General features: G+C 35.3%; 2 protein-coding genes across 6 annotated transcripts; one reads left to right on the forward strand and one right to left on the reverse strand.

The window, feature by feature from the left end:
* The first annotated feature begins 198 nt into the window (after positions 1-198).
* zbtb25 (zinc finger and BTB domain containing 25) lies at positions 199-27469 on the forward strand. 5 transcript variants are annotated; one of them, XM_088648533.1, is made up of 5 exons: positions 199-329; positions 1912-2013; positions 4062-4253; positions 7491-8455; positions 24928-27469. In XM_088648533.1, exons 3-5 carry the CDS (start codon positions 4081-4083, stop codon positions 25017-25019), a joined length of 1230 nt encoding a protein of 409 aa, XP_088504659.1. In that variant the 5' UTR covers positions 199-329; positions 1912-2013; positions 4062-4080; the 3' UTR covers positions 25020-27469. The 5 variants fall into 5 exon arrangements, with proteins under 5 accessions (XP_088504659.1, XP_088504655.1, XP_088504657.1 ...); XM_088648529.1 differs by lacking the exon at positions 24928-27469 and adding an exon at positions 15243-16429; XM_088648531.1 differs by lacking the exon at positions 24928-27469 and having other exon boundaries at positions 7491-12596.
* On the reverse strand, positions 18849-25026 carry LOC148653482 (uncharacterized). Its single transcript, XM_088648527.1, has 2 exons — positions 24817-25026; positions 18849-22227 (listed from the first exon to the last, which is right to left on the reverse strand). Exon 2 carries the CDS (start codon positions 22010-22012, stop codon positions 20318-20320), a length of 1695 nt encoding a protein of 564 aa, XP_088504653.1. The 5' UTR covers positions 22013-22227; positions 24817-25026; the 3' UTR covers positions 18849-20317.
* Positions 27470-27631: the final 162 nt, after the last annotated feature.

The raw sequence follows: 27631 nt of genomic DNA on the forward strand, positions 1-27631 counted from the left end.
CTACGTCCTTGCCGAACACTTTTAACAAGTTCAGAAGTGGATGTTTTTGTTTGGTTTCGGTATGTTATGGGAGAAGAACAAGTTAAACGTAACTTTGTGTTAATATAGCTGCTATACAAACACAAGCCAGCAGCTTCCGGTAGACACAACAATAAAAAAAAATAATTGCCCCGTTAGAAGCCCCTTTGTACGTTCTGCTCATTTACAGTGCTGTCATGTGACACAATAGCTAGCTGAGCTCACAGTCGTAGACAAGCAGCGCGAGACCGTACGAGAACGTCTCTGCAGCAACAAATACGAAATCTAAACCAATCTCTAGAATATAGGTGGTAAGAAATAGTTTTCGCATTTACAACATTAATTATTATTTTGCGATTAAATGCTGAATTGAAATGCATGCACGCGGTCTTGGGTTGCATGGCACATTCCATAGCAATGTCTGTTTTTACCGTGAGCTCTGATTCAGAGCAGCCGTGAAAAATGGATGTGCTGGCTTGGAATTAGTTAAGCTAGTTGCATTGCATGGGGGAATCTTTTGATAACGTTTCAGGAATTTTTTTTTTGACTCACTTATGGTTACATTTGACACAGACAAAGCAAAATATAATGGGGACTGTTTTTTAGTGCACATGATCAAATAACGAAGATCCCCACACATATTCTCTTAGATACATAATTTAAGTTTTGGGTATTGCTTTAATGTATTTGATGTTTGTGTGCGTATGCATGGTGCGTGTATATATACTGTATATCACTAGAATTAAATATTAATTAATGTTGTAAGAGTTGTAATGTCAAATAGAATATTCCTGTCGACTAAACGTGTAATTCTCATTGGTTCCAATAAAAAAACAGTACACTACATTTCTCTGAATACATATAAGCAAATCACTCGTTTGTCACAGGTAATATACAAAAGAAAACGGAAGTGGTAGAGTTATAAAAAAGTGTTGATCGTTTTATTCAGAATTGTGTATCTTTCCTCAGTTTTAGGACTAAAGAAGGGGATCTCCAACCTTAGTTGTGGAGAGCCCCAGTTGGGCGTTTTTTTAGGTAACTGCAGAGTTAATGTGGGACAATGTATCTGTAATCCATTAAACAAGTGATTTGTTGAATTATGTAATTTATTGATTATTTTAAAATTAGAATGCTCTTAAGCTCTTATGTACAGAAGTTCCATTAAGTGAGTTTATTACCACCTTAATTAAACACTAATTTACAAGTGTTCTTAACTTTTAAAGTACAGGTGATATTGGATGATCTAGAAAACTAACTGAATCGGGGTTCACCAGGACCAGGCTAGGAGACATAATTTGTCAATACTCCTAAACTATTAATAAACTATATCAGAAGAATTATAAATGATTTCACCCCACAGGGGATTTTCCTGGAAGTCAGACAAAGGTGAAGCTTTTAATTATGTATAATGGACATAGTACACTATATTAATCTGTTGACAGCTAACAAAAGCATCTTTGAAATGTTTGTGTCTCATATCATTTATCATGTCTAAAGCAGTGACATTTACGTCTGGCCTTGGTATGCTGCAGACCATCAGGCCATATACATATTTGATGGTCCATTTGTAAAGACCTGGTTATAGTGGTAATAAAAAACAATTAAATGAACATTTGATTCAAATCAGGTCATTAAGAGTACAGGGAGGATTGAAAACCAAGAGATACAGTTGCCCTCCAGGTTCAGGAGTGGCATTGTGATGCTGAAACTTTGGCTGTATGTCACGTTGGTCTCTGTATTGAAGAGACCAAAAGAGAAAGTTATACTCAAGATCATTGGTATTTCATATTAATTATTGTATAAGCTAGATACCAACAGTAAACTTCATGCAAAAAATACATATTTAATAAAATGGTTTCAACCTTATTTTATAAAAACAATTACTGTCCTCAGGCTGGTGGATAAGTGGTGACCCTATGTGCCAGAGACACTCCATTTCTGCTAAAGAGGATAAGTCTTCATTTGCCCCAAACTGCCACTCAGTTGACCTAAGTGGTGAGTGTCTGATCTTCTTCATCCAAGTTCTTTTGGTGGCTCCAGTTTCCCACCTCCAGTGAGGAGCTAACAGAAAATAAGGCTACATTGTCTTAATCTGCAATATAACTGACCTTGCAGTATTAAATTGAAAGGTGATTCACATATACAAATTAAATACAACAGAGTCAACTGGGATTTTCCTGTCTAAAATGATAATTTTGCTATATAAAAAATAACATGGGATCAAATTCAGCCATTCATTGTCTGGGTGATCTCAAGATTAGTCAGTCATCACTTGAGTGACAGAGTTGAACAATCATTTTGTACAATCAGGTGCCTGTTCACTGAATCCTAGATGCCACACATTATCCCAGCTCAACCCACATGCGTTCAGTGGGGTTCAGGTCTGGCCGGGAGAGCATCTGTAGTATAGCTCTCATCTCACAATAAACCACAAGCATATAAAGTTGTTCTACTTGAATGCTGTTTTGTCAAGATGAGCTTGAAGGAAGGACTTGACCAAGGTAGTGCTGCAGTCAGGTGACTGTCCAATCACTACCAGTACAGTTCTGTAGCAACTAGATCCACCTGAATAAAAACATCACACTTGTATCTCCACAATGATTGGTGTATCATTCATTATTGGTGTATAATTAATGTATCATAGTACATATCTGTGCCAGACTCATAACATCCATCAGCATGGTCTACATAAAAATTTAGATTCATTACTAAAGAGCACTTGACTATGGTACTGGTGAGTCCATATGAGGTGTTGCTGACTTCACCTCATTCTATTGCGTCGATAAACATACAGTAGGTGAGCACTGCGCAACTGTGTGGTCTTCTGGCCTGCAAGAGGAATGTTAAAGTTTAGCTGCCTCCTCATAATTGAACTGCTGATGGTTTTGGTTGTTAGGACCTTGGGTTCCTTATGCAGTGGAAACTGCAGTGGAAAAAATGATCAAAACGAAAAAGAAGGTGAGAATGATTATATATTGATCTCAGCTAGATTTCATGTTTCATGATCTCCCAGATGATGGCCTCATGTTGAAGGACTGTGTTTGGCTGTAAAGGCTTGCCAGCTTAGAAATAGCTGGTTCTGAACACCCCAGATGGCAAGTGACAGTGCACTGATTATGACCAGCTTTCAATATGCTGATAACAGGAAAGTGATGTTCTCTTGATGAGCAGACCATATTGATTCCTTCATTGTTTTTTCTTTCTTGATTTTACACTAGGATTTTTTCAAGCAATTTACATCACCTCATCTATGCTTATGCGCCAAAGTCTCTCAGCTGTATCATACTCCATCATGACTAAACAATTAATCAGAATGACACTGTAAACATAATTGACATTGATATACATTTTATAAAACAGAGTGGTAGATTTCTTTCAATTCTTAGTGTACCTCCGTCAATAGTTGTCAATGAATTATTGGTGACTTAAGAGACCAACGTTTAACAATAAAAATGGGGGACTGCAGACTGATTTTCTAATTTGTCCTGATGTGAGTTCCACTGTATTTTTATTATAAGATTGTGGATTAAGACATTTCTAAAAGGAATTCCACTGCAATGTATGTACAGTATAGAGCAATTTGTATATATTATACAATTATATATACATACTGTATGTCTCTGGCCAGCAGGGGTCATATGTTTTACAATCTTTCCTTCTTGGGAAAAACTGCAAGTGGAGGGCAGTGAAACATCATGCAAGTGACATTAGCAGTGCATTAGAGACAGCAATAGATTAATCTCAAATAATGACACTGTATTAGTCACTAGGTGGTGTCAAAATGTAAATAATGAATTTACTTTTGCTGTCTGTTCCCATCATCCTGGGCATGAACCACAGACCATAAGCAGACATCCTATGGATTCAGTATGCTTAGAGGGATATCTACAGTACATCATATGTCTGTTGAATCAGCAGGGGCCGCTCATTAGGACTGAGTAAAAGTTTATGTGACTCAGGGCTCACAAAATGCTGAGAATGAATTAAGCATAATAAAAACACACAGGCATACACATCACCATAATGACTTTTGTCTGTGGCAGGTCGGGTCACCGTGGTGTCATGGACGTGTCTAGCCACAGCCTGTTCCTCTTACAGCAGCTGAACATACAGCGGGAGTTTGGTTTTCTTTGTGACTGCACTGTGGCCATTGGCAATGTGTATTTCAAGGCTCACCGTGCTGTGCTCGCTGCTTTCTCCAACTACTTTAAGATGATCTTCATTCATCAGTCAAGGTAAGGAATGAATGCTGTTAACAGGATGGGTGCTCTAATATTAATATAACTAATTTATAATAGGATATTAATGTATCTTATCATAAGGATTAGGAAGATCATAATTGTACTGTGTAATGCATCACTGTCTGCTTTTTACCCAATGATTATCAAATACCATCGCATTTTCACACTCAGAGAAATGTGAGACTGTTAGGATGACATCACTCCCAGTGTTTCCCAGGAGCATTGGAACTCCTCACAAGAAGAGGCCAACCTTTTGGTACAGTATATCAGGTTTGGTGCTTCTATAGGTTGGGCACTTGAAAATGGCTGTTGAATTTAGGTTTTCAGTAAAAAAAATACAATTATCTTCTTTTGAGAAGATGGATTATCATTCCTAATAATCAACAGTATATGCTTAATCTTTCTTAGAATGTCTGTGATAATATTGAATTGAAAGAAAATAATGTCATGTTTAAGAAGAATGCTGAAGTTACTGAAGTACAGTAACTTGAGTTTTAAGATCTTATGTGCCATTATAGTCAGTTATTGTGATGGAAAGTAGCGAAGTGTAGTGATGAGAACAGCCCATTGCTCTTTGGTTATTTCGGGTAATATGCCTATTCCACTGTTGCACCAAACTCATTAGTGTTATGTATAGTATAGTTGGGGGTGGTTGTTGCCCTGGCTATTTTGTTGAACTGATCAAAAACTAGTTAAACCCCAGCCTCACAACAATCTCTTACTTACTCATCAGCAAGCAGAGTAGGGAACAGGGAAAACAACTTTCTTCATCATGTTTCTGCAGTCAGCGCACAAGAAAAAAGATGGTCCAGTAAGGTTGTAGATCGGTAGAAGAAAGAAAGAACTCTGCCCTGGTTTGCTGAAGATGTACAGGCTTTTGTTCCAATTTATCTGGGCAGATACAAGCTTTCTAGAATATTGAATCCAAAGTAAAAAGGTATACAGTATTTTCCAATTAGTTTAGAATTATCAGTTGCGAGTATAAACAAAAGCCCGAAACAGTGCAGCATAAATATTTTAAAAAGCAAAAAAAAAACTTTATATCCAAACATGTTTCTCATAAGATGGAGGTGGGTGTTTTCTCCAAGAAGCTTTTCTGTCCTGCGAGTTTACATTTACACAACCTTTAGAAGACGAATGGGTTGTGACAAAGTTACCTCTTTGTGCAGAAGAGAAATACCCAATCTGACAAGGTGAGGAGGGCACAGGAAAAATACAAAGTGCTGCTTTAGTTTACAGTGTACATTTTGTTGCATTGCCTGTGATGTTACTGTATATTAGCTGCAAAAAGGTGGTAGCTTTAGTGTGTTATCGATGGTCTTGATATTAATTCTTTAACAGAAGTCAGTAGCCTTGGTGCAATCTTTGACTCTCACGTGAATTTTGAATCCAGTGTCTCAAATGAAAGTGCAAGTTGTGACATTTACAAAATATTGCTCGATGAAAGACCTTATCTTATATTGTGATGCAAACAACTTAACACACTATTATTTAATCAAGAATTGATTATTGTAATTATCATGGTGGTTCTACTGCCGAGAACTGTATTGATTACATTTTACTGTAGTATTATTCTTTCTTAACTTATGTTAATTGTATTTACTTTCTGCTGTTGTAAGTCACCCTAGATAAGAGTATCTGCTAAGCAAATAATAACTATAAGCATTCTACTAAATAAAAGTTTTTTTTTAATTCTCTTACATTTTTTTGCTTTGTTCATTTATCGGTTGTTTTTGATATTTTATTGGTTTTATTATGGTTCGTGTGATTTTTATTTATAATATATGTTATATGTAATATGTTTGTTTTTTTTTTGGCTTGTTTATACTTTGGGAACTTTTTGAAAAGCACTATATAAGTAAATAGGGCTACACAAATAAGATTTATTGCTATTGTGATTGTAACTATATAATAAATTGTTTAGTTTTTAGTCACAAACATCATAGGAGTTACAATTACACAGGTCCAGACGTCTTCTGTTTATCCAGGTCTGGTACAACATTCTTGGCCATCTCAACTCACAGTGTAAGGACAGCTTAATTCCTCTGTTGGGAAAGTTATCTTTTGGAAGCCACAATATCTTTATTGCTTTTAGTTTATTAAGTTTAAAATTAGTTTTAATTTAAAAGTTTGTTTATTAAAGTAGTTTTAAGGGGATAGTGTCTTTGTACTGCTAAAAAAAAGCTTGCGTTTGAATCAAGGAGTGAAACTTTTACTCTGAAGTAAAAAAAACTAACAAATGAATGCTCAGGATATTAATATAATATAAATTAACATATGTTCTTAGTCAATAAAGTTTTGAACACATTTTTTTCATACTGCAGGAAGAAATGATCATTCTTGAACCAAGAAAATACTTGCTGATCACAAGGTTTTAAGTAAAGGTTCTTAGTTTGCAATGTCAAGATAGTGAAATGTTGTCCCTCAGAAATTACAGATCTTCGGGTCAGCAATTGGGTAAATGATGCAACTTCCATTCTTAGAAATTAAAAGTCTGGTGTGTAAAAATGTAAATCTTCTGCCCCAAGTGTAAGTATAGTAAAATACTTTACTGGGAAACAACCCAGCTGTTTCCAGGCCCACAAGTAATTGGCATCAACAATGTGTTTGGATCATTTTCACCAGACACTCAGAACTCAAGCATGTTATACCACTTGTGATGGAAAGTATAAATGAGTTTTTCAGTTGTTGTTCAGGCATTCCTTTCAGTTGTCATTAATGAGAAATTTAAGAAAATGTTGCTTCCAAATTAATCTTGTTAGCAGACTTTGTCTGTTTTTTTATAATGTGCAAGGGTTAACCCCTTATTGATATAATGCCTGAGAAGCTAGATTCTGCTACAGATCCAAAGACAATATTATCAGTTAAAAGGAGATTTAACTTATCGTTGAGTAAACAGCAAACTAGACAGCAGGGATGTAAAGATTAGAGTATGGATATGATCTCCATATTAATTTCCTCACATGATACACAAGAGTGAGGGTCATTATGAGGCTCAAACAGAATTTCTCTTGCCAACAATATTTAAGATCAATAGAAAATAATAGTATGAGTTGATAGATAGTTCTCTCAGTTTACAGTTTCAGCCTAATGTCAGTTACGTCAAAATGCAACAAAGCACTGTTCAGTTTTATCTTGGTTTCAGTTTTAAACCTTGTTTGTCTTTTTAAAGGTGAATTCATTAGCTCTCACAACAGACTATTTATTTCCCTTTTGTTTATCTCCTAACAGTGAGTGCATTAAAATACAACCTACTGACATACAGCCTGATGTCTTCAGTTACTTGCTCCATATCATGTACACTGGAATGGGCCCCAAGCAGCAGGTGGACCAAAGTCGACTGCAGGAAGGAATTAAATTCCTTCATGCCTACCAGCTTTACCGTAACACAGGTGAAGGTGGGCAGGAGGCAGCTTCTGATACAATCAAAATTTCAAACTTGTATGGGATCCAGATATCATCACAGATGGCTGCCAAGGAAAACCTGGGCCTCAAAGAAAACCGGTCTAGAGTTTTAGAGGAAGAGATGTCTGGGACTCAAGCTGACCGTCCTCAGATCCAGTTGTCACTTGCTGTAGGACTGGAAGGGACATCTTCTGATAGACCATTGTCTAGTCTTCATGGACCTTCTTCTGTAACTTCCAGAGATGAACCTGAGGCACCAAACATCTCTGTGACCATAAAGCAGGAAAAGACGGAGTTGGAGCTGTCGGCAGAGCCCCAGACTAGCTCCCCACAAAACCCGGAGAGTCAAAGCCCAGGACTTTTCAAAGACAGCCCAAAGCCCCTCTATTGTCATTACTGCGGGGAGCGCTGCAGCTCGCGCCGTAACCTGCGTGAACACTTGTATACACACGCCAGTGGTTCTCTTCCTTTTGGGGTCCCAGCTGCCATCTTGGAAAACAATAACCTTGGCGAAGTGCAGAAGATCAGTGAAGACTTTGAGAGCCTAGAGGAGCGGCACCTGCAGAGCTTCTTGGTGCGGAAAAGCCCACAGTCACAGGACCAGCCAGACTCGGGTAGCCTAGAGGAAGCCCTCCGGCAGAGCCAGTCATTGACATTGTCTTCTGAAGAGCTGGCAGCGGAACTGAAAAGTGGCAGCCCTTACTCCCGGAAGCGAAAGATTGCTTGTGCTATCTGCAGTCTCAGATTTGCACAAAAGAGCCAATTGCAGGAACACATGTACACGCATACAGGTAAACACTCCCGCTATCACAGGTACAACCGCTTTTGTAGTCAGCTGATCCAGGCATCCCAGCATTACTGTGAAAGTCAGTCTGAGTATGGAGTCGAAGAATCTGCTAGGGACTCTCAAGACAATGTCAGCTCGTGTTATTCCTTAGATTCTGAGATTTCTCAAGAAAGCATTGACACTGTTGTTGTAGAATAGAACTAGTCTTGGAATGCTAAACAAATTTGGCTTTTTAACCTACTTCTGATATTCCATTTTTTTCACCTTCTCCTTTTTCTATAACATTTGCTTCCTTTCATGTGGCACTAATTATACCCATTATAGCGCTGTCTGCTGTTCTTGAAGCTGTATTGTTGGTTTCAGTAAGTGTGCATCTGCTTTATTATCAGTCAGGCTACCATATAGTACTGGTGTTCAACACAACCTTTTTCATCTTCATAAGCTCATTAGAATTATCACCACTGTAAGTGTTCAACTCCAGTGTCTTAACTACAGTCCTAGAGTAAAAGAAATTAAATGAGCAAACCTGCTTACTTCCATATCTAGGGTATATATTAATTCAGTCTTCAATTTATCAGTGCTTTATCTCGAACTGTGTTAATTAGCTTGTGAATAACCAGCACTAGTGAGAAATCATACCGCAGATTGTTTGCGTTACAGTATTATTTTGACAATGGAATAGCTAATGGAGGGACCCAGGAAAATCATCTGCTTCTAAAAAATTGTTTCCTCCACTGTAGTCCTGCTGTCTACAAGAAATCGTTTTCAAGGTGAATATAATTGACTTTGTTATGCGGTATAATGCTATTTATATCTAAGATTTGTAAAGTAACACATACAAAAATTGAAAATATTCTATCATTTAGAAGTTGACAAGTCTGTACTTGGCCAAGTGCTGTATCCTTGGTCAACATTAAACATGCATGCACATACAGTATCCTGTATATACAGGAATACATATTTATTTGTACTCTAAGGAGAACTAGGAACAAACAAAACCTAATAGAATGAGCTACAGATTCAACCTTGTCTTGTTTAAAAATGACTAAAAATGTTATGTTGTAATCTTAATAGCAGTGCACAGAGCAAAGTCATATTTGTCATGCATAATTAATTGAATCTTGGAAAATGTGATGGTCCGTTTACTCAAGCTTTCAAATATTCCTTTAAATAATATCCAATCTAAAACAATCTACATTAACATTCTGTTCTTTGAAAGTGCAGTGAATCTGAAGCTAGATAGGAATACATGGAAAACATTCAGCAGTAGCAGCATCATTATGACGAATGTCAGAGAGCTCTCCGAATATAGTAGGCAAATGGTCATTAAATTCCACACGTTGGGGGATAGCTACAGTATAAAAAAATCAACAAAAGGCCAATTTACCACTTTCCACCTTACTGTGCTTTAAGAAGTTTAAGACTTTTGACTTAGGGACCAACTCACCAGAAAGAGAAGACAAGTGTATTCTGTTACGAGATAAGAAGTGATTCAGGAGGCAAACATAAATCCAACAGCAACAGTTGGAGATTTTCAACAAGGATACCATTCAATGTCACCTGAATGAATGTGGTCTTCAAGGCCTGACTGGATGTAAGAAGACATTATGTTAAAATGTTAAAGCGGGATGAATAAGTGTGATCTGGTGTTTTTCTGCACTTTATGACAAATACTCCTTTGATCTGTACAGTACGTTTAAGCATGTTTAAAATGTAACAGCAAGAATTTAAGCAAGACAAATTACCAATCTGTAAAGGTTACTGTTGTATGATTGGTTTTGGTTTTGAGTCACCGATGGTATGAATAAATCTGCAGTGCATTGTATATATATAAATATACAGTATATGTGCAAAACCTATTGACTTTGCATGTTGTCATGGTTACACATTTACAGTACATAATTCAGAATGCACTAGTGGGTACTCTGGAGAAAAGGCTGGTGTTGTTTAAAAATATACGTATATATACAATATACAAATATACAATATATACATATACATGACATCTGTCCCGTTGGGACTCGGAAATGTGATGGCAGTGTTGAAGCGTTAGTGTCATTCTAACTCCAAGGCCGACAAGTACAATGTCAGCTCTTGTTACTAAGCAAGGATAACATCATTTCCTTTACCCCAAGTTTATCTGCTTTTACCTGGCTATTTTAGGGCTCAGTAACTCATTATTCTGTATCTTGGCATTAGCTGCGTTCAGTGACATGGGACACAATTTAGTTCAAACATCTTGTACTTAAAAGAAAATAAGAATTACAATAAGCTAAAGTGGGTTCATGTCTAGAAATGTTTTTTTGTAATGCAAATTTTGGTATAAATGAATGACATGGGGTAGCTTAATAAATATTCAGTTTAGTTTTAGGAAACTTAGTATTAAATTGTAATTTGTCATTTTGTTTACATAGTATTAGAGCTACACAGTTTTTCTGCTTACCGGTGTGCTTAACAAAGCACCTTTACATTTCATGGCTTATCGCTTCAGGTGAGGAATTGTAATTTTGTATATACAAACAGAAATTATGTGACAGGGATGTATAGCACAGCATTTTAACACAGCAAGGCAAACTGTAAACAAAGGAATATTCCACTTTTGTTTCACTGATTAGGTACAGGTGAATATGGTCCTCTGTTTTTGACACTTCATGACTTTCCTGAGCAGTGCCTTAGAACACTGGGCTTTTGAAGGCTCCAACAAAACGTTTGTTGTACTTTTAGATTTCTCTGTTTCACTTTAAAAAGTGAGTAGATCATGTGTGTCTGTTGACATTTTTTACATGATAGAAATAATAAGATATTGCTAGATATAAATATTGTGATGTTGTAATTTAATATCAATCTGATTTAAAAGAATGGTCTATTTTCCAGTAAGATTTTTGCCCACCAGTATGCTTTGCCTGATCCATTTGGAGCCCTGTAAAATAAATCCAAATGATCAAACATTTTAGTAATTGGTCTAAACTTTTGGAATCCTGCTAGCATATTGCAGTCTATAAAGATGTATTGATTATTAGCTAAGTTATAGAAGATGACTGATATGGTAATAAAGGTGGTAAATGTGGTAATAACGTTTTTGTCACCTACACATTGTTTTGTATCTGAAGATGCATTGAATAGCTCTGATTGTTTAGTTACCTTTGGCTACTGTGTATTACTTACTGTATTTCACAAAGCACCTTAAGAACTATCTTAAGGTGCTTTAGGAGAGAGAGGTGTTGGTATACCCAGTAGAAAAGGCAGGAAGCCAAATAATGGCATTGATTCCAACAATCAATTTCTACTGTCTGTTCGTTATATTGCAAAAAGGACAGTTCTGTCAACATAGGCCTTGTTTAACACACACTGGAAATGGATGAATTTGTTTTCACAAATCCCTTGAAAATAGGTAGTGTTTCTAAGAACCTCAGGAGCAAGCCTTTTATCATCACTGTTTACTAGAATAGACAAGCAGGCTTGAAGATTTTGCCAGTGTAGCAGATCCTGAATTTTACTTAGCAATATTAATCATGACTCTCCAAAGTAATACATGTTAAAATACCATATATCATGAAACTAAAAATGATACAGTTGACACATTTTGTAACTAGGCTATCGTCTTTGGTTGTACTATTAGTAACATTAAACATATTAAAATTACACAATAAATAATAATACATCTAATTTTCAGTGAATTGTGTGGTATATTCCATAAAAACATATTTTGTTCATTAATTTCCATGCTGACAGTTTTGAAAAGGATAAAAATGTATACTCCTTATTCATGAAAAATCATTTTAGGGGCCTTATGAAATATATACTGTTTTCAAAATGTTTTCCTGAATATGGTGTCAGTGATGAGTGTTGGGTACTAAATTGTTTCCAGTTAAGAAGGAGAAATGCTTTAAATGAAATCCTGATGAGAGTGCACTGGATATTAGTGACAAACAGCTCTTTTCATAGACTTCTTCTGTGATGGATGGCATTTTTGTGGCTGTGAGCATTGGTGTATTTGAAGTGTTTTGTTTTTTGTATAGCTGCTTAACACTTTCTACCTGAGCACCTGAATACTTGGGAGTCTCACTCATATAATAATTTTTTAAACACTGGTGTGTGTGTTCATGTCCTTTAAAAAGGTTTTTGCAAATAAATTGTTTTTGCAGAACTTCTATGTCTGGAATGCGTGTTTTATAGAAATGTGAAGATAACTGTAGAGGATGTCAGCAGTAGTGTGATCCGCAGTATTTCCTTGTTATAACATCTTTGAACACATAGGTATTTAAAATGTTGTATCAAGGGACATTGTTAGATATTGTAATGGTCCAGAATTCATTTTCTTTAGTGGTTTTCTATTCAATGCTCGTTTTTAATACAAAGGTATAAAATAATTGAGCCACTGAGGCAGTAAGTGCAATTACAACTGTTAGAACTTTTCTTATTATTTGAATAACAATATCTTCAGTTTTTATATTAGAAAATCATATTCCCTATTTCCTAAAGCCAGCACGTTACTTCAGTACTACCACAAAACTGTACTGGCATGACAAAACATTCTTGAACAGATGTCACATGCTAATAGAATGAGGACACCTACTGTATAAGCACTGTAATACAGATCATCAGTATAGAAAGGCTTATTTTTTGTAGCCTTTTTCTATATGTGGCGCCTTATTACAGAAATAATAGTAATTATTATCATCATCACTGGTTATTTATCTAAGGCAATTCTACAAATGATGATATTGTTTTGTAACAACAGGCAACTATTCACTTATTTTCCTTGTAGTAATGTTTTTCCACCAGTAGAGGGCTTTTAGAGCTGACCAATAAACTATACCATTTAAATTCTGTGTATTTTTTACGTGGGCTTCCTTGATAGGTACAAAAATATCCTTTAAATTATGTTGAACAGAGTTGTACAACAAGTGAACAATTTATGTGCAGTATTTTTGAGTAATGTTCTAATGCTTTTTGTTTATTAACTATATCTTGTTTGAAAAGATCTATTTAAAAGTAATCCTTAAAATTAATGTTTTTATTTTTGTGTCTTCTCTCTTGCAACCATTTTTAAAAATTCTCTGCAAACCCAATATCATTGTATCTCTGCTTTGTGCATTACAGGGTGAAACTGAGTTTTAGAAATTTTTATGCTCTTTCAGTTTTTATCATGCAAGCTGTTAGTAGCTAACATTTATAGAAGAATAAACCTTGCTTAGCATATTAGAGCTGAAATGATTTACTATATCATATATATAATGAAAATACTATACAGGTATCTGTGATCAGCTGCAAGCCTCCTAACTGAGTTACTATGGAAACTATGGTCTTTCCTAATCTGGATTTCTTAGTTTATTCTTAAGTCATTTGTGGAAGCAAATACAGTAAGTTAAAGTTAATAAGCAGTTATCATGTAGGTGGGTAAACTAGCTGTAATTAAGCTTTAGATTTATGTTCTTAAAAAATCAGATGAGAATTTTATGGACAGCATGACAGTGGAGTGGAGACCAAAGGCTGTTATCTTAGTCTGATGTGCAACAGCTTTAAATCGGTATGCCTTGTTATTTCCTGCTTAAGTGAGAATATTATTAACTATGGGAAAGCATCTTCAAATTAAACAATCCTGTCAATATTTTTTTTGTGTGTGTGAAAAATCAAAAATAACATTCTTTTGTATGAAAAATCATGTCTCATCATCAGGGCTTTGATGAATATAACAGCAAACAGGATACTGTCCACTCTGCCTCAACATCATTTATGGCTGAGAAAAAGAAAATAAAAATAAAGTTTTTTTTTCAGCCAAATGCACTTCATCTTTATAGTTTAGTAGTGGCATTTGAATGTGCTTTAAAATTCTCTCTGAGTCAGTGTGCTATATGGTTAGTTTTATTTTTCTTCTTTCCCTGCAATCCTATTTTTTCTGTCTTTTGCCTAATATTACTATGCCTAATTTTACTAATTTTACTTTGCCTAATATTACTAGGCTTTAATATACTGTATATACTAAAGCCTATAACTATTCAGTTCAGTTTCTGGCACTCAGAAAAATAACTTCTGTGTCAAATCCCAGCTTCATCATCTTTTTTCCCCTCACATCACTCATACAGTGTTGTTTTGGGGAGAAGAAAGATCATTCAATAGCATAATATATATATATTACTATTGATTACAAATTGTAGTTATGACAGTTTGATCTTTGCTGTGTATAAAGATTATACACAGCAAAGATTTTACCTACTGTATATAAAGAAGTCTGTGTAGTGTATATCATAGCAGACTGTGTAAAACAACAATAATTTCTGTTTATTTATACTATTATACTGTTCTGTGTAAAACAAGAAAGGCCTGTAATGGTCCTAGAAAACCACAAACCAGTTCATTTTTATAATCCATCATTACCAATTAGTTTTGTAAATCCTTTTAAAATATTAGCATGTTAATTTAAATCGGGAAAGACCTTTGCTGATTCCAAATGCCAGCTAAATTGAAATTTGAAACTTCTGCTTTAAATTAAATAGTTGTAATTTAGCAATTTGAAGATGACAATAAATCTGATAGATTAAGGTTCTCTGGGACCAGGGTTGTTCACACCCAGTATAAGATCTGAGAAAATACAAAATATATGTTTTAGCTATTTTCACAATCATGGTATACAATTATAAAGCAGTCATGGCTTTCCTTAACGTTTCAAACCTGCTTAATTAAAAGATCCATTCTATGTATAAAAAAGGTAGAACATAATGTGTTTTGTAATATTTTGTAAAAAACACTTTGTGTTTTTCTTGCTTTGTTGTTCTGTGCTCTGCTTGCAGATATGTCACAACTAGAATCAGCCTTCAAAGCATCGTGGTCTTTTCAGGACATAACAGCTGAAGACAGACCTCCTCAAAAGAAGCGTAACATCAATTTCAAGCTGGACAGCATTTCTTCTGTTTGCATTCTTGAGGTCCAGGTCTCCATTCATAACTCCTTCCCTCAGTATGACGGCCTGAAAAGGCACAGTCATTACAAGTGCATGAATATTAACTGTTACAGTATTCAGTAATAGCCACAGAGCAGACAGATTTGCTCATATGTGGCTTCCACACAGAGCAGCTGCATACTGTAGAAGAACTGGAAGTTTGAAAAGGGACAAGGGATATTTTGCTTTCTGTGCCAAAAGTACAACACATTCAACAAACAAAACAAGCTCAAAGTGTTCAACACTATCCCTGCAGTGTGCTTTAAGAAATCTGCACTGCAAGATCATGCTGAGTGTCAAATGCACATGATTGCTGCTCAGGCAGAGCTGACCAGCAGGAGAGCTCACACCCTGATGAAAGAGAAGGAAAAAGAAGACATCCAAGTCCTTTACAACACATTCTCATCTTCATACTGGATGACAAGAGCTACAGCAAGCTTCCTATTACAAGGCTGGTTCCTCTGCAAATCTTTAAAAGCAATATTACTTGACACTAATCCAAATATTTCATGACAAAAGAGCCAGAAAGGGAAATTTATAGCTGCCTAACCAAATCTTTTCAAGACCAAACAGCACAACAATCTATGTACTTTATACTGCCACGCTTTGTAGTGGCAAAGGTTTCTACTAAGGTTTCTGACATAGTGATGACATTCAATCGATATGTTGACCTCATCACTGCAAACCTACTGTTTTCCAAGGACTTCACGAGCACTCAGAGGCAATAAAAGCTTATATTATCTTCAGATGCATAGAACACACTTTGGAAATAATGGCTATTCCACTGCAGAAAATGTCTTCTGTGGCAACAGACTGGGCCTAAGCAATGACTGAGAACTCAACGGGAGTAGTTTCCTATTTACAAGAAAGGGAATCCACCCTTGGTCTCTTTTCACTGTTGGATGCAAAGACAAAATTTAGTAAATACCAAATCCTACAAACACCATACGATATGTGGTTAAAGTTCAGTGGTGGCTGGCACAGCTATGGCATTTGATTGGAACTTCAATAAAAGCATTTGGATTTGTACTTGGGAAACTTTTTGATGATGAAAGAAATTAGCATTCTATATAGCAAAGTAAAGGCAAGATTTCAATATACATTACAACAAATGTTGTTATCCCAGAACCTTCCTTGGATTCCTTTTATAATGACTATGTCCCCATTCTTCAGACTCTAAGAACCCTTCAGCAAAAAGATACCACTGGTGGTCGTACTGTATTCTCAATGAAATATTGCCATCTTATTTTGTAGGGGCAGTGAATATCCTTAAAGAAGATCCATTCTGCAAGCTTTAAGGAAGACTTTCACCCTTGGTAAAGTGAACTACAGTACACCACTAATTCGGCATCTATTACATAATCCACATAGTGAATGAGGTGAAGCTGAATAAAAACAATCCCTGAGAAGATCAAAGAAGGTGTTGTACCAGGAGGTACAGCACATCCAAAAGAGGTTGCAAAATTTGGGATCTCACTGATCTCACTCATTAATACTTTGAAAAATCAAGGTCACAGTTCCTTAAACTTATGCATACTTCCCATCTCTGAGTCATTCATTTTTAACCCATTACTGGTGTTACCCACTGATTCACCAGCTTTTGCTGAATATTGGCAGTTCTGGCTGATCACTTTTATAAGGAAGGCGGAATTGCTAAGATGGAAGAATTGAGGAAAGAATTTGCCAAGTTAAAGTCTGTCCTGAAAGGAACAATCATGACTAACAGAGTGGTGCCTTAAGAGTTTATTCACTCTGAAGAGTGAAGTTAAGCACTTGAATCCTGTACTGCTGTAACTGGTAGAGGTTTATCTATTGTTACCTGTTACCAGCTCATGATCTTCCTTCCTCCTAATGTCAGTGGAGCTGACAGGAACAAGAATGTGTAGATGCAAACAACAGCTGTTGAGAAAGGTGCTGGAGATCACAGTAGATAGTCCCATATTTGGCACAACAGACTACAACCACCTTGTTTGTTTATTAAAATCGTCCTGCAATGTATGAGAAAACACACTATTAGAAGTCAGAGGAGTCTGAAAATTGTGGCTTCAGAAATGAGGAATCTAGGTCTCATCATTAACAGTTTCAGGTGAAAGGAAATGAAATAGTGATGCTATTTGCTTTCTCTCTTACAAGCAAGACCTGGTGCTAAATGGTGATTATTCAGCTGAAAAAGAACTTTATCAATTTGGAGGACCCAAACATTGATAAAGTTGCACTAAAGTGAAATAGAATAAATTTAAATGTGAACATTACTATTTTGTTAGATATGGACAATTACAAAAATGTTATCTACTATATACAGTATAACTGCAGGAAAATAAATCTGGGGTACAGCAGTAATGAAGGGTTTATTAGGGTAAAATTTTTTGAAAACCTCATTGTTTGGCTAATTAACATATACAGTATTCTTAAAAGTAATATAAATATAAAAACACATTTTGGGTACATTGTACAGTTTACTTATTTAAGCTTGATACATGCCTCTTTATCTTAAATATATTCCCTTGATACATTCTTGTGCACCCAAATAAACAATTTCTCATAAATTTTAATAACAGCAGGAAACAAATGTTTAAAGTAGGCACGTACAGGGCCAAATACAAGCTCCCATGCTGTTTAACAGAAACACCCTCGAAGTGTGGTTTCTAAAAATATTTATACTAGGAGTTCAGAAGGAAACCCACGGTTGTCGGGTGACACCATGCTTGACGTGAATTCTTTTTAAAAAAGTCTCCACATGCCATGAAGCTCTGATTTGTAAGGGGCACGTGCCTGAATGTTTAATATTTTTAATTGTCTCATGATATCTTTTGAAAAAGAAAAATAATAAAAGTTAAATCCCAAACATAAATGAGATTCACCGTGTCCTATGAAGGGGCTATTTATTTTGACCACAAAACAGTTTCTGAAGAATTTTTAAAAATATGGACATGCATTGTCCCTTCATGGAAAATTAACTCTGCATTAAAAAACTGGACAATGGAGAGGAGTCTATTGTCATACAGTATATACTTTACACAAAAAAGTTGTCTGCTTGTTACAGGCAAGAATTTTCATATATTTAAAAATCAGACAGTTTAGGCAAGGATGTTTATTTAAGAATACTTAATTAAAAGTCATGCAAATGTATATTATACAGTGCCTATAAAAAGTATTCACCCCCTTGGACTTTTTCACATTTTATTGTGTTACAGCATGGTACCATGATGTACTGTATTTAACTGAGAATTTGTTCCACTCATTTTTATAGGCACTGTATAAATATAATTAGCGTCATAGACATTCACATTTAGCTGAGTAATTCACACATTAGTTTACACATTAAAAGCAGCATTTTGGATACACTATTTACGTTCCTTTTGAAAATGCAAGAAAATGGGTAAAGATAAGGGTTTTTTATTTTTGAGGATTGAAATCCATTACAAACAGTCCTTTTAAGATGAAACAAGCTGAAACCTTGTGAAGTAAAACACATCTTTAAAGTTTATTCACTTAATCAAGTCACACTGATTTGCATTATCGTCTTCAAAAAACAAAAAGTGGACTGTCTGATTGTAACACTTTATCAGCTACCCTTCAAAACTGTAATTTGTCATTAATTACATGATACAAATACATTATTTACTTGCATACAGATTGAACACTTACTAGCATGGTGCTTAAGTAGATCTCAAACTCTTTACACAGTGTGTTCCCTAACACTCTAGATTCTTCAAGTACCATTAAAATCAGGCAATACAATGACAAGAGTGAGCTCAAAATATCTGTGATTAAAAAAGACCAATAACTTTCATTTTAAAATTAATCCATTCATAATTTATGATAATTTAATATCTAGCAATTTAATGTATATTTCACGGACTCAGTACTATGCTCTAAACTATATCTAAACTACATATACTATACTTTGCTCTAAACAGAAGCTATTTCTGTTAAGAGCATAATATAAAACAACAATAATGTAGTCAAGATGTACAGGTTTTATACACAGTGCAGCTATCAGTAATTCCACAATTAGTTTTTGAACTAACAGGTGACTTTGAGTTAAATATCAATTAAAATTAATTTATAAACGGGGATCTAAATAAAGATATTAAAGGTTGCCAAATGCAGTGTGCTGTAAATTATCTTTGCATTATTTAGGTAGTGTGTTCTATTGTAGACACACCTGTATCATATGAAAAGAAAACTGGGAAACGTCTGATAGAATTTTTTAATTAGAAATGTAAACAATTGGTGAATCAGAACATTAAACAGATATATAGAGAATATGTAAACAATTATATATCTTTTTTTTACAGTTTGCAAAACGTAATTCAGATAAACCTGTAATTATGAAAATATATTTAATAAATAAAATAATAATTAAAATATTAGGTTGTCAGATGTTATTTTTTTTCAATACTTGCCCTCTGATAAAAAAAGGTCTCAGAACATTTCCTGCAGAAATGAAAGCAGTATTAGAAAATGCAATAGCAATAAGCAAACAAACAAGAGAAAAAGTACATCAATAACCCTTCCACTGCCTCCAAGAAACATGGTCTTGCTGTCAGAGGATTGTAAGAAATTGAAGCTTTTGATAGTTATGTGTAATCAGTATGTTGCTTTCAAAAGTGTAATTTATCTTGAAAAAGAGAAAAATATAGAAACAAAACATTTTTAATTAAATACTTAAATATTGTGTAGATCATAAAAGTTCCTGATCCACCAATTTCTCAGCACAACTGCATCTCCTGTTTGCATTATGTATTCTCCTTATTTTAATGAAGAGAAGATCACTGTACAACTGCTTCTGCCTCCTGGAATGGACAGTGAGCTTTGACATTTGTCAGATCATTTGGGTACAATGTTACTGAGGTGGTGATGTATGTACTGTATTTATGTTGGAAACCTCAAGGCTGTCAAGAGATTTCTGTACTCAAGGGCCTATTTCTGAATACTACAAGAACCAGTATTAAGCTCCTCAGTAAATTCAGCCAAGGCAGCCTGCATGGCTGTCTTTACCACAGAGTAAGCTGTTTGTAACAGCAAGACGTCATTGTACTCTGAATTAATGTCATCTACTGAGCTAATGTTTATGTTTATTTTAGGAATAACTTCAGAACCATTCTTTTCAAAATCACTGTTATTTGTTCCATTGTTAGAATGGCATAGCAAGTAATCGTTTTCTGTATTTTGGATTTCTTTCACCATCTTCATTTCACGGTTTATAGCATCTCGTGAAACTTTGACTGGCTTGTTGCCAGAAGTGCTTGTTGCTGAGAGGTTCTGTTCAAGGAAAAGAGTTTTATGATCATCAACACAAACACTGAAAGGTGAACTGGTTGAGAAATCATCTGTCTCTTTTTGAGTCTCATTCAGGAAGGAAAGCATGGACTTCCCTGTGGGAATAATTTCAACAGTCTCTATTTTCTCTGGTGTCTTTTTTATACAACCTTGAGATTGACTTTTGCCTTCTGCTAGGCAGCTGTCCAGTTTATGACATTCAGTAAACATATCTACAGATCTGTCTTTATATGTCTGACATTCATCAAACCCTCTTTTATCTTTCCCTTTTATTTTTGCTATACTCACATCAACATTTACTGTTAGGATTTCAGATGATGGTGCACTGCCTTCAAAGGTTTCATCTGAACTGGCCCCTCTTTGGACATCTGTGGGTATGTCAAAACATATATCTGCATTTTTGTTTGTCGGGATCCTTTTTGCTTCCTCTTCAGATTCTTGAGTAGTCCTGAGATCTTCATGAAAGGAGGCTGAATGTTTCTTGGTTCCATGATTAAAAAAGGATACAATTTTTTTCTTAAAAGAAGTAGCATTGAGTGCATCATCAGTACCACAGTCTGTTTCTTGGCTTAAAATCCCTTTCCTTGATTTCTTTGAAACATTTGACTGGATCACAAGTTTCTTGAAGGAAGACCAAATTCTACCTGGAAGCTTGCCTTTTTTCTTCAGTCCAGAGTCAAACTGATGATTGAAGGATTCAGTGTTGTATTCTTCTCCAGAAATTGTGTCTTCTGAAGCTGGCTTGATACCAGTATCAGCAAGGTCTCTGGTCTCTCGATCAGAAGAGGGAACATCGGTATTTTGTTCCCCATCTTTATTAGATGTTTTGTCTGATTTATTTCTCTTATTTCTTAAGCAAAACAGAGATGGTTTATGGGATTGCTTCCATCCACTTTTCATTAGCTTTCTTTTATCTTTATTCTTGGCTTGCAAATGCTCTTCCCTGTTGACTTGAGTTTCTTTTAATTTACACCAGCTCTCTACAGAATCCTCTCCTGCACTGGCAGAAGCTTTCTGGCCTTCATCTGTGCTGAGTGCTGACTCTTTCTGAAGATCTACAATTTCTGACAACACCTGTGGAATATCTTCTTGTCTTGTCATATTATCTATTTCTTTGCTGGCTGGCTGGATTTCAAGACACATCTGGTTACCATTGCTGGTCCTTTCTCCTCTCAGTCTCTTAGCTCGAGCTTCAGCCCGATTTTCATATTGCCGCTTTGGCTTGGTTTTACCTAGAAGCAACCTGGGTGGGCCAGTCAACTTGCGCTTCAGACCCACAGTTCCTTGGCTCTGTCCTGCAGTCTTTGAAATTTCAGGAGATTCCTGGATGGACATGCTTGGAGAACTCTGCTTAAGTTTTTAATATACTGTACCTTTTTCAGTTTTAAAGGACTATTTCTTCCAAAAATCTTTAATAGTCAGCAAAGCAGCATGTATTTTATGAAAAAGAAATGAAAATCATTATGGAGACAGCTTTGCATCACGCAGGGTCTCAGTTTTTGGTTAAGAAACTTTCTCTTGCTCACTCAAGAGGAGCAACATCCAAAAGGCTGGAAACAAAAGAGAAAACTTAATTAATTTTGTTTAATTTTAACTACCACAAAATGTTATTTTAAAATTATTCTAAACCATTGTGCTGCAACTGAAGCCTAATATCTGATAAAAAGAAGAAACAAAACCAACCTGAGCAATAAACAGATATCTAGACAATGCAGAAGAAAATGAAAAGCACGAAAGGGAAGTCAAGAATGTCATTAAAAAGCTTTTGAGCATAACACTAATTATGAATTTAATTTTACTTCACACTTATTGTGGCTCATTATTTCACCAGTGACAACATGTAGATGCATGATGAGTTCTTCAGTATAATATACCCCTGAGTGAATGTGCAATCAGAAATGTAGATGGCAGACATAAAATATAGTTTATAACTCAGCTCCCTGATTCAATAAGACCAGTAGTAAACTCTCATGCTCACAATTGTTAAATCACTTCAGGCTTTATGAAATGGTTTATTAGCACTGTGTGTGCTCTTATGCTGCTAAAACATCATAAGTAGTGCATAGGGGTAAATATATAATAAATCATACAGTATATTTACCCTTATGCACAGATACTACAAAGTCTCTAAACAGAATTGTAAGCATGTTTGTACAAAATTGTTTAGTATTATATTATACAAGATTGGTATCAACCCAGCCTTTTGTATCCAATCCTCACTTAAATATACTGTACATCAGCCATATACTTCAATGGTACTATCTGTACTATGAAAATGTACATAGAAGTCCCTTACATACTGTACATTGCTCAGCCTGTATAACCAAGTTAGGAGAAGCATTCCTTATTTCAGGACTGTAGTTAAGTAAATCACATCTTAGGACCTACATAATAATTTCACGTTTTTTAAGCAAATTTCACTATGTATGCCCAGCAACAAAAGGGATAAAGGCAAGAAAGGGGGTGTGATTAGAACAATACTCATTCATAGCAGAATATGACTCAAAGTTAGAATAGAATACATCAAATAATTCAGGTCAGCCTTTTGCCACATGTCTAGTATTAATTAAAATGATTTTCAGGTAACAGCACATTCAATATTACAAAATTGGAATCTTATTTTTGCCCAATGTTATCGAAAAACATTAGAATGATCTACCTGCATCGTTTGGGAAAAGCATGATATGCAGAGTCTTAATTGTAAGCATTGTAATATTACTGTTTGCGGCCAAGATGTATCGTTTTTAGGTTGGTAGCCTGCTTAAACCGTTAAAACCGTTAGAAGAGTCTCGGTGCTTAGCTGCAACAAAACACGTAGCAGGTACAGTATTTTAAGGAGACAGAACAAGCCGTCGTCTGAAAGCAGCAGACTTACTGTAGATTGTCATATTCATATTGCAATATGTGTCTAAATTCTAGATTCAAAATGAAATGTATTTCTGTCTTTAAAAGCAAATATGGTATGGTCATTAGCCCTTAACCTGGTTTTCTTTCATCATTTGGGACTTCAGTGGTTACTCTTGAATAAAGGAGGTTACTGGTGTGGTATTCAGGAACTTCATTTTCGGATAATAGCCAACTCCGTTACACTGTTTCAGCTTTTGTTTGATATTTTTATTGCATTCCTACTACATATAATCTTTTTTAAAGAAATGTTTATTTTTATAAGTATAAAATTTGGAATGCCTTGTTTTTGCATTCAGTTCTGCCAATAGTCATACATGGTTATCGAACAAGCGTATTTACTGTCTTGTTTTTAAAACGCAACTGTGGTACACAATACTTCAGTTTTACTGTTGTTTTTTCGTATGCACCGAAACAATATGCTTCTTTACGCAGATTTCCTCTCATACAACCTTGCGTGAAAGGTATGCTGAGACGGGCCATGCTCTTTAAACAGTAAAATAAAAATGTGCAATTATAGTACAGTACATTGCACAGATATGCATTTAAATCTTGTCCTTGGCTTTCCCCCACTCGGAAAATATCAGTTGGTGTTACAACATTTTGACTGCCTGCGAAAACTAACTCTCGAAAGTAGGCTACTGTGGTATGAACGTGTGTAAAATCTGGTCTTGTCAGTTTGGCTACAATCTCTTCCCTGATGAAATTGGTGCTTGGTGAGCCGCTGAGCCAAACAGCATCAAACAAACTCCAGTAAACGGCACACACCGGATATACTGGGTTAATATTCAAAAGCAAGACACCAGCTGTCAGACCAATTTTAACCAAATACTCGTGAACAGCTCTGCTAAAGCAGATATTTACAGACGAAAACAAGCAGCATTAGACTGGATAGAAAAAATGCAGAAATTATTGTATTATTTAAAATACTGTTACCACATGTGCTCTACTAGACTGCTACGACTTATTATTGAATTACATTTTTTAAGGTATGAGGCACGAATTATTTTATTTTTTGATTAATGCAGAATATTTAACACGATTTAAAAAGAATGTTTTAAACAGAAGGTAGATTCATTTTTTTCCATTTTAGACAGAAATCTATTTTGTTAAAAAATCTATTTAAATTCGACCCTTATAATTTAAGGGAAGAAAAAAACTTTTCAGTTCTACAAAAATAAGTTTTTATATAATAAAGCAAGTTGCGGTATAAAACAATAAATTACTCCACCCACCTAGTTTTTCACTCAGAAGCTCAGAGTCTCTTTCCAGTATTTCGTTTGTGTTGTAGTGTACCAGGTGGGAAGACGATTTCTACAGTACTGCTCTCTCTCTCTGCCTTACAGACTCCAGTGTTCTGCCCGAGGAGGTCGTCACCAAGAACGAGTTTCAGCTGAAGGGAGGTATCACCACAGTTTCCATAGAAACCAAAGATTGACATTTTGAGTGGGAAAAAGATGTCATTCATTTATATGAGAAGAGGAGAAAACAAAACCTTTGTTACTGTGATGAAGCTGAAAGGGCAGACACCTTGATTGTGGTGTTTCACATCACCTTTATTCGCCTGAAGCGGATCCGTCTTCAGTACTGAACAGCTTGACATTTTCTCTAGTTTCAGTAAATTGAAGAATGTAAACCTTGGTCTTTGAAGGACTGAATTGGAAATGACAAGTGAGAGGAGACTTTGTAAACCAGTGTAGTCAAATTTGAAATCTTGTCTCATCCTGTTGTACAACTTGCAGTGCCACAGAATCTGAAAACACTAAATTCATATTCATCACAGTTGGAGGATTAGTGACAGATTTCCCTTACAGTCAAAAAGTAAATCATTAACATGTTCCTCAGTAATTAAAGCTATCACTATGTAGAACAAAGCCTCCCAGCTCAAGCGTTTCTGTGTGGGCTGAGTGCGCTTTATGGAATTCCCAGATGTGATAAAACACCTAGCGAGGTGCTGCTGATTTTAAAGTCAAGCAGGCTGATTTTTCTACTCAGCTAACAATTGAACAGCAGGCAAACATTATTTGTCTACTAACATGAAAGAGCAAGGTTTTTTGACACTCCTGAACTTTGGGAGGGAAAAAACCTGGACATCTACACAGAAATTCACATCTAAATAATCTTGTAACAGCTAAAATATTGACTGGATGTACTAAAAGTACAAAATGTAATTTGCATAACTTCCAGGGGCGAAAACAGACACCAGTGGAATATAATTCTGACAGACCCATAATATTTTGTAGTTGTTGTATAGTACATATATACATATTAAGATGAATGTAAAAGGATATTTGCCATGAAACAGCTGTACAGCTGTTTTAATGAAAACCATATAGCACTGAGTGATTAAATCATTATACATAGAAAAGGGACCATGAGTAACATTGTACATTGGATAACAGCAGCATGCACCAGCAGAGACTACTGGTTATTTTATACTTTAGGGATTATATCCTTTTCTGGTGTCCCGTGGCGTTCTGACATACAGTATAGTATATAGAATCGTTATTTATGCAAACAGGGAAAGCTACATTCCTTCAACTGGTGCTGTGACCCTGTCTACTGTATATAAGACAACTTTGAATTCTTTCTAAACCCACTTTTTTACATATAAAGAAGAGTCTGTATGAATTCAGTTCTACAGGTGTTTTAGATATACTATGCTGATGATTCTGTATGACTTCTGTTTTCTAATTTTACAGTTTTACCAATTTTACCATTTACCTTGAAAATCTGTCCTCTCAATCTGTGTTTTTATTCACGACCCTTTTCTGCTTTTCCACATATATACAGTACAGTCCAGCATTACCACAGAAAACCATGCTTGACATGTATCTATTCATAAAACATCAGTACGTCTTTGTCATTAAAAGAAAGTTTAATATATAAGTGCTACCAAATCAAAATAGATTACATTAGTAGATATGTTAAATACATATGTCAATAAAAGTACATATATTCCACTTTACATAATGAAATAAAAAAAACAGAACAGGTAGAGTCTACATAGAACAATTCGTTATAATTTTAAAACTGCATACTGTACAGATATGCTGTAACAGGCATTTTTCCAGCATTGAGGGGCTTTTGTTGAATTTTATTTTGACTAACTTTTTATTTCATTTTAAACATTTAATTTTTTCAACATTCCACTATGACTTTGTAGTTAAAAGTTACATTCATCTTGTTTGTAGCTTCCAAACTTACCAGATAACTGTTCCCTTGGCAACGAAAGGTCAAAGCTGAAAATAGCATAGGTTCCCTCAGGAATGCTAAATTGTAAAATTACACATTTGTGTTTTTATACACAATTATAAAAAACTCAAGATATTCATCAAAATGCAGCAAATATATATAGAGAGAAACAAAGGTCAGAATGTTTTCAAATTTGCAGACAGCATGATACAGCAAATAAACAACAGTGAAGGTAGAATTACAATGTAAATCAGGTTATTAACATTTTGATTCTTTCAATGGATGCTATGGAAGCAAAGTAGCTAGCACTGCTGCCACACAGATCCAGTGTCCTAGGTTTGATTCTGGCCTGTCTATCCGGAGTTTTCATGATCCGTCTGTTAGTGTTTTGAAGCCAGGTTTTCCAGTTTCCTCTCACCTCCAAAAAAACGTTTAGATTTAATTGAATATTCTGAATTGCAATTTCTTCATGGCTTTGTTAAGGGGAAGAGTAGCCCAGTAGTAGCTCCCTGTTATTCCATGGTAGGCTGCAAATTGCCTGAGCCATTCCCAGGATAGGTAGTCTACTAATAAGCAGTGGATAGTTTTTAAAAAGAGAGACAATCATAGGAGTTTCAGAAACAAGTCTATATAACAGAAAAAAATAATGTAAAACTACTGGCTTCATCAGGATGCAAAAAGCCTTGTTCACTAGTATCTTTATATGTCCGACCTTTAGCTGTGGTTTTTATTTTTTGTTAGTCGTTTGTAAGTTTTGTAAACAATTATTTATTTGTTTATATTGTGATTGTTTTCTGTGTTGTGAAATAGTCGAGAGGTGTCACAGCTGCATAAAAAATAAAACGACTGTCATTC

This window comes from Lepisosteus platostomus, chromosome 10, assembly GCF_059453375.1.
Source record: "Lepisosteus platostomus isolate fLepPlt1 chromosome 10, fLepPlt1.hap1, whole genome shotgun sequence".
In the NCBI taxonomy this organism is placed as follows: Eukaryota; Metazoa; Chordata; class Actinopteri; order Semionotiformes; family Lepisosteidae; genus Lepisosteus; species Lepisosteus platostomus.

Bases quoted from the DNA above. Each gene is read 5' to 3' on its own strand.
- LOC148653482 (XM_088648527.1), bottom strand. From the start codon at position 22,012: ATGTCCATCCAGGAATCTCCTGAAATTTCAAAGACTGCAGGACAGAGC.
- zbtb25 (XM_088648529.1), top strand. From the start codon at position 4,081: ATGGACGTGTCTAGCCACAGCCTGTTCCTCTTACAGCAGCTGAACATA. The intron at 4,254-7,490 runs GTAAGGAATGAA...ATCTCCTAACAG, and splicing joins ATCTTCATTCATCAGTCAAG to TGAGTGCATTAAAATACAAC. The intron at 8,456-15,242 runs GTAAACACTCCC...CTCTGCTTGCAG, and splicing joins ACACATGTACACGCATACAG to ATATGTCACAACTAGAATCA.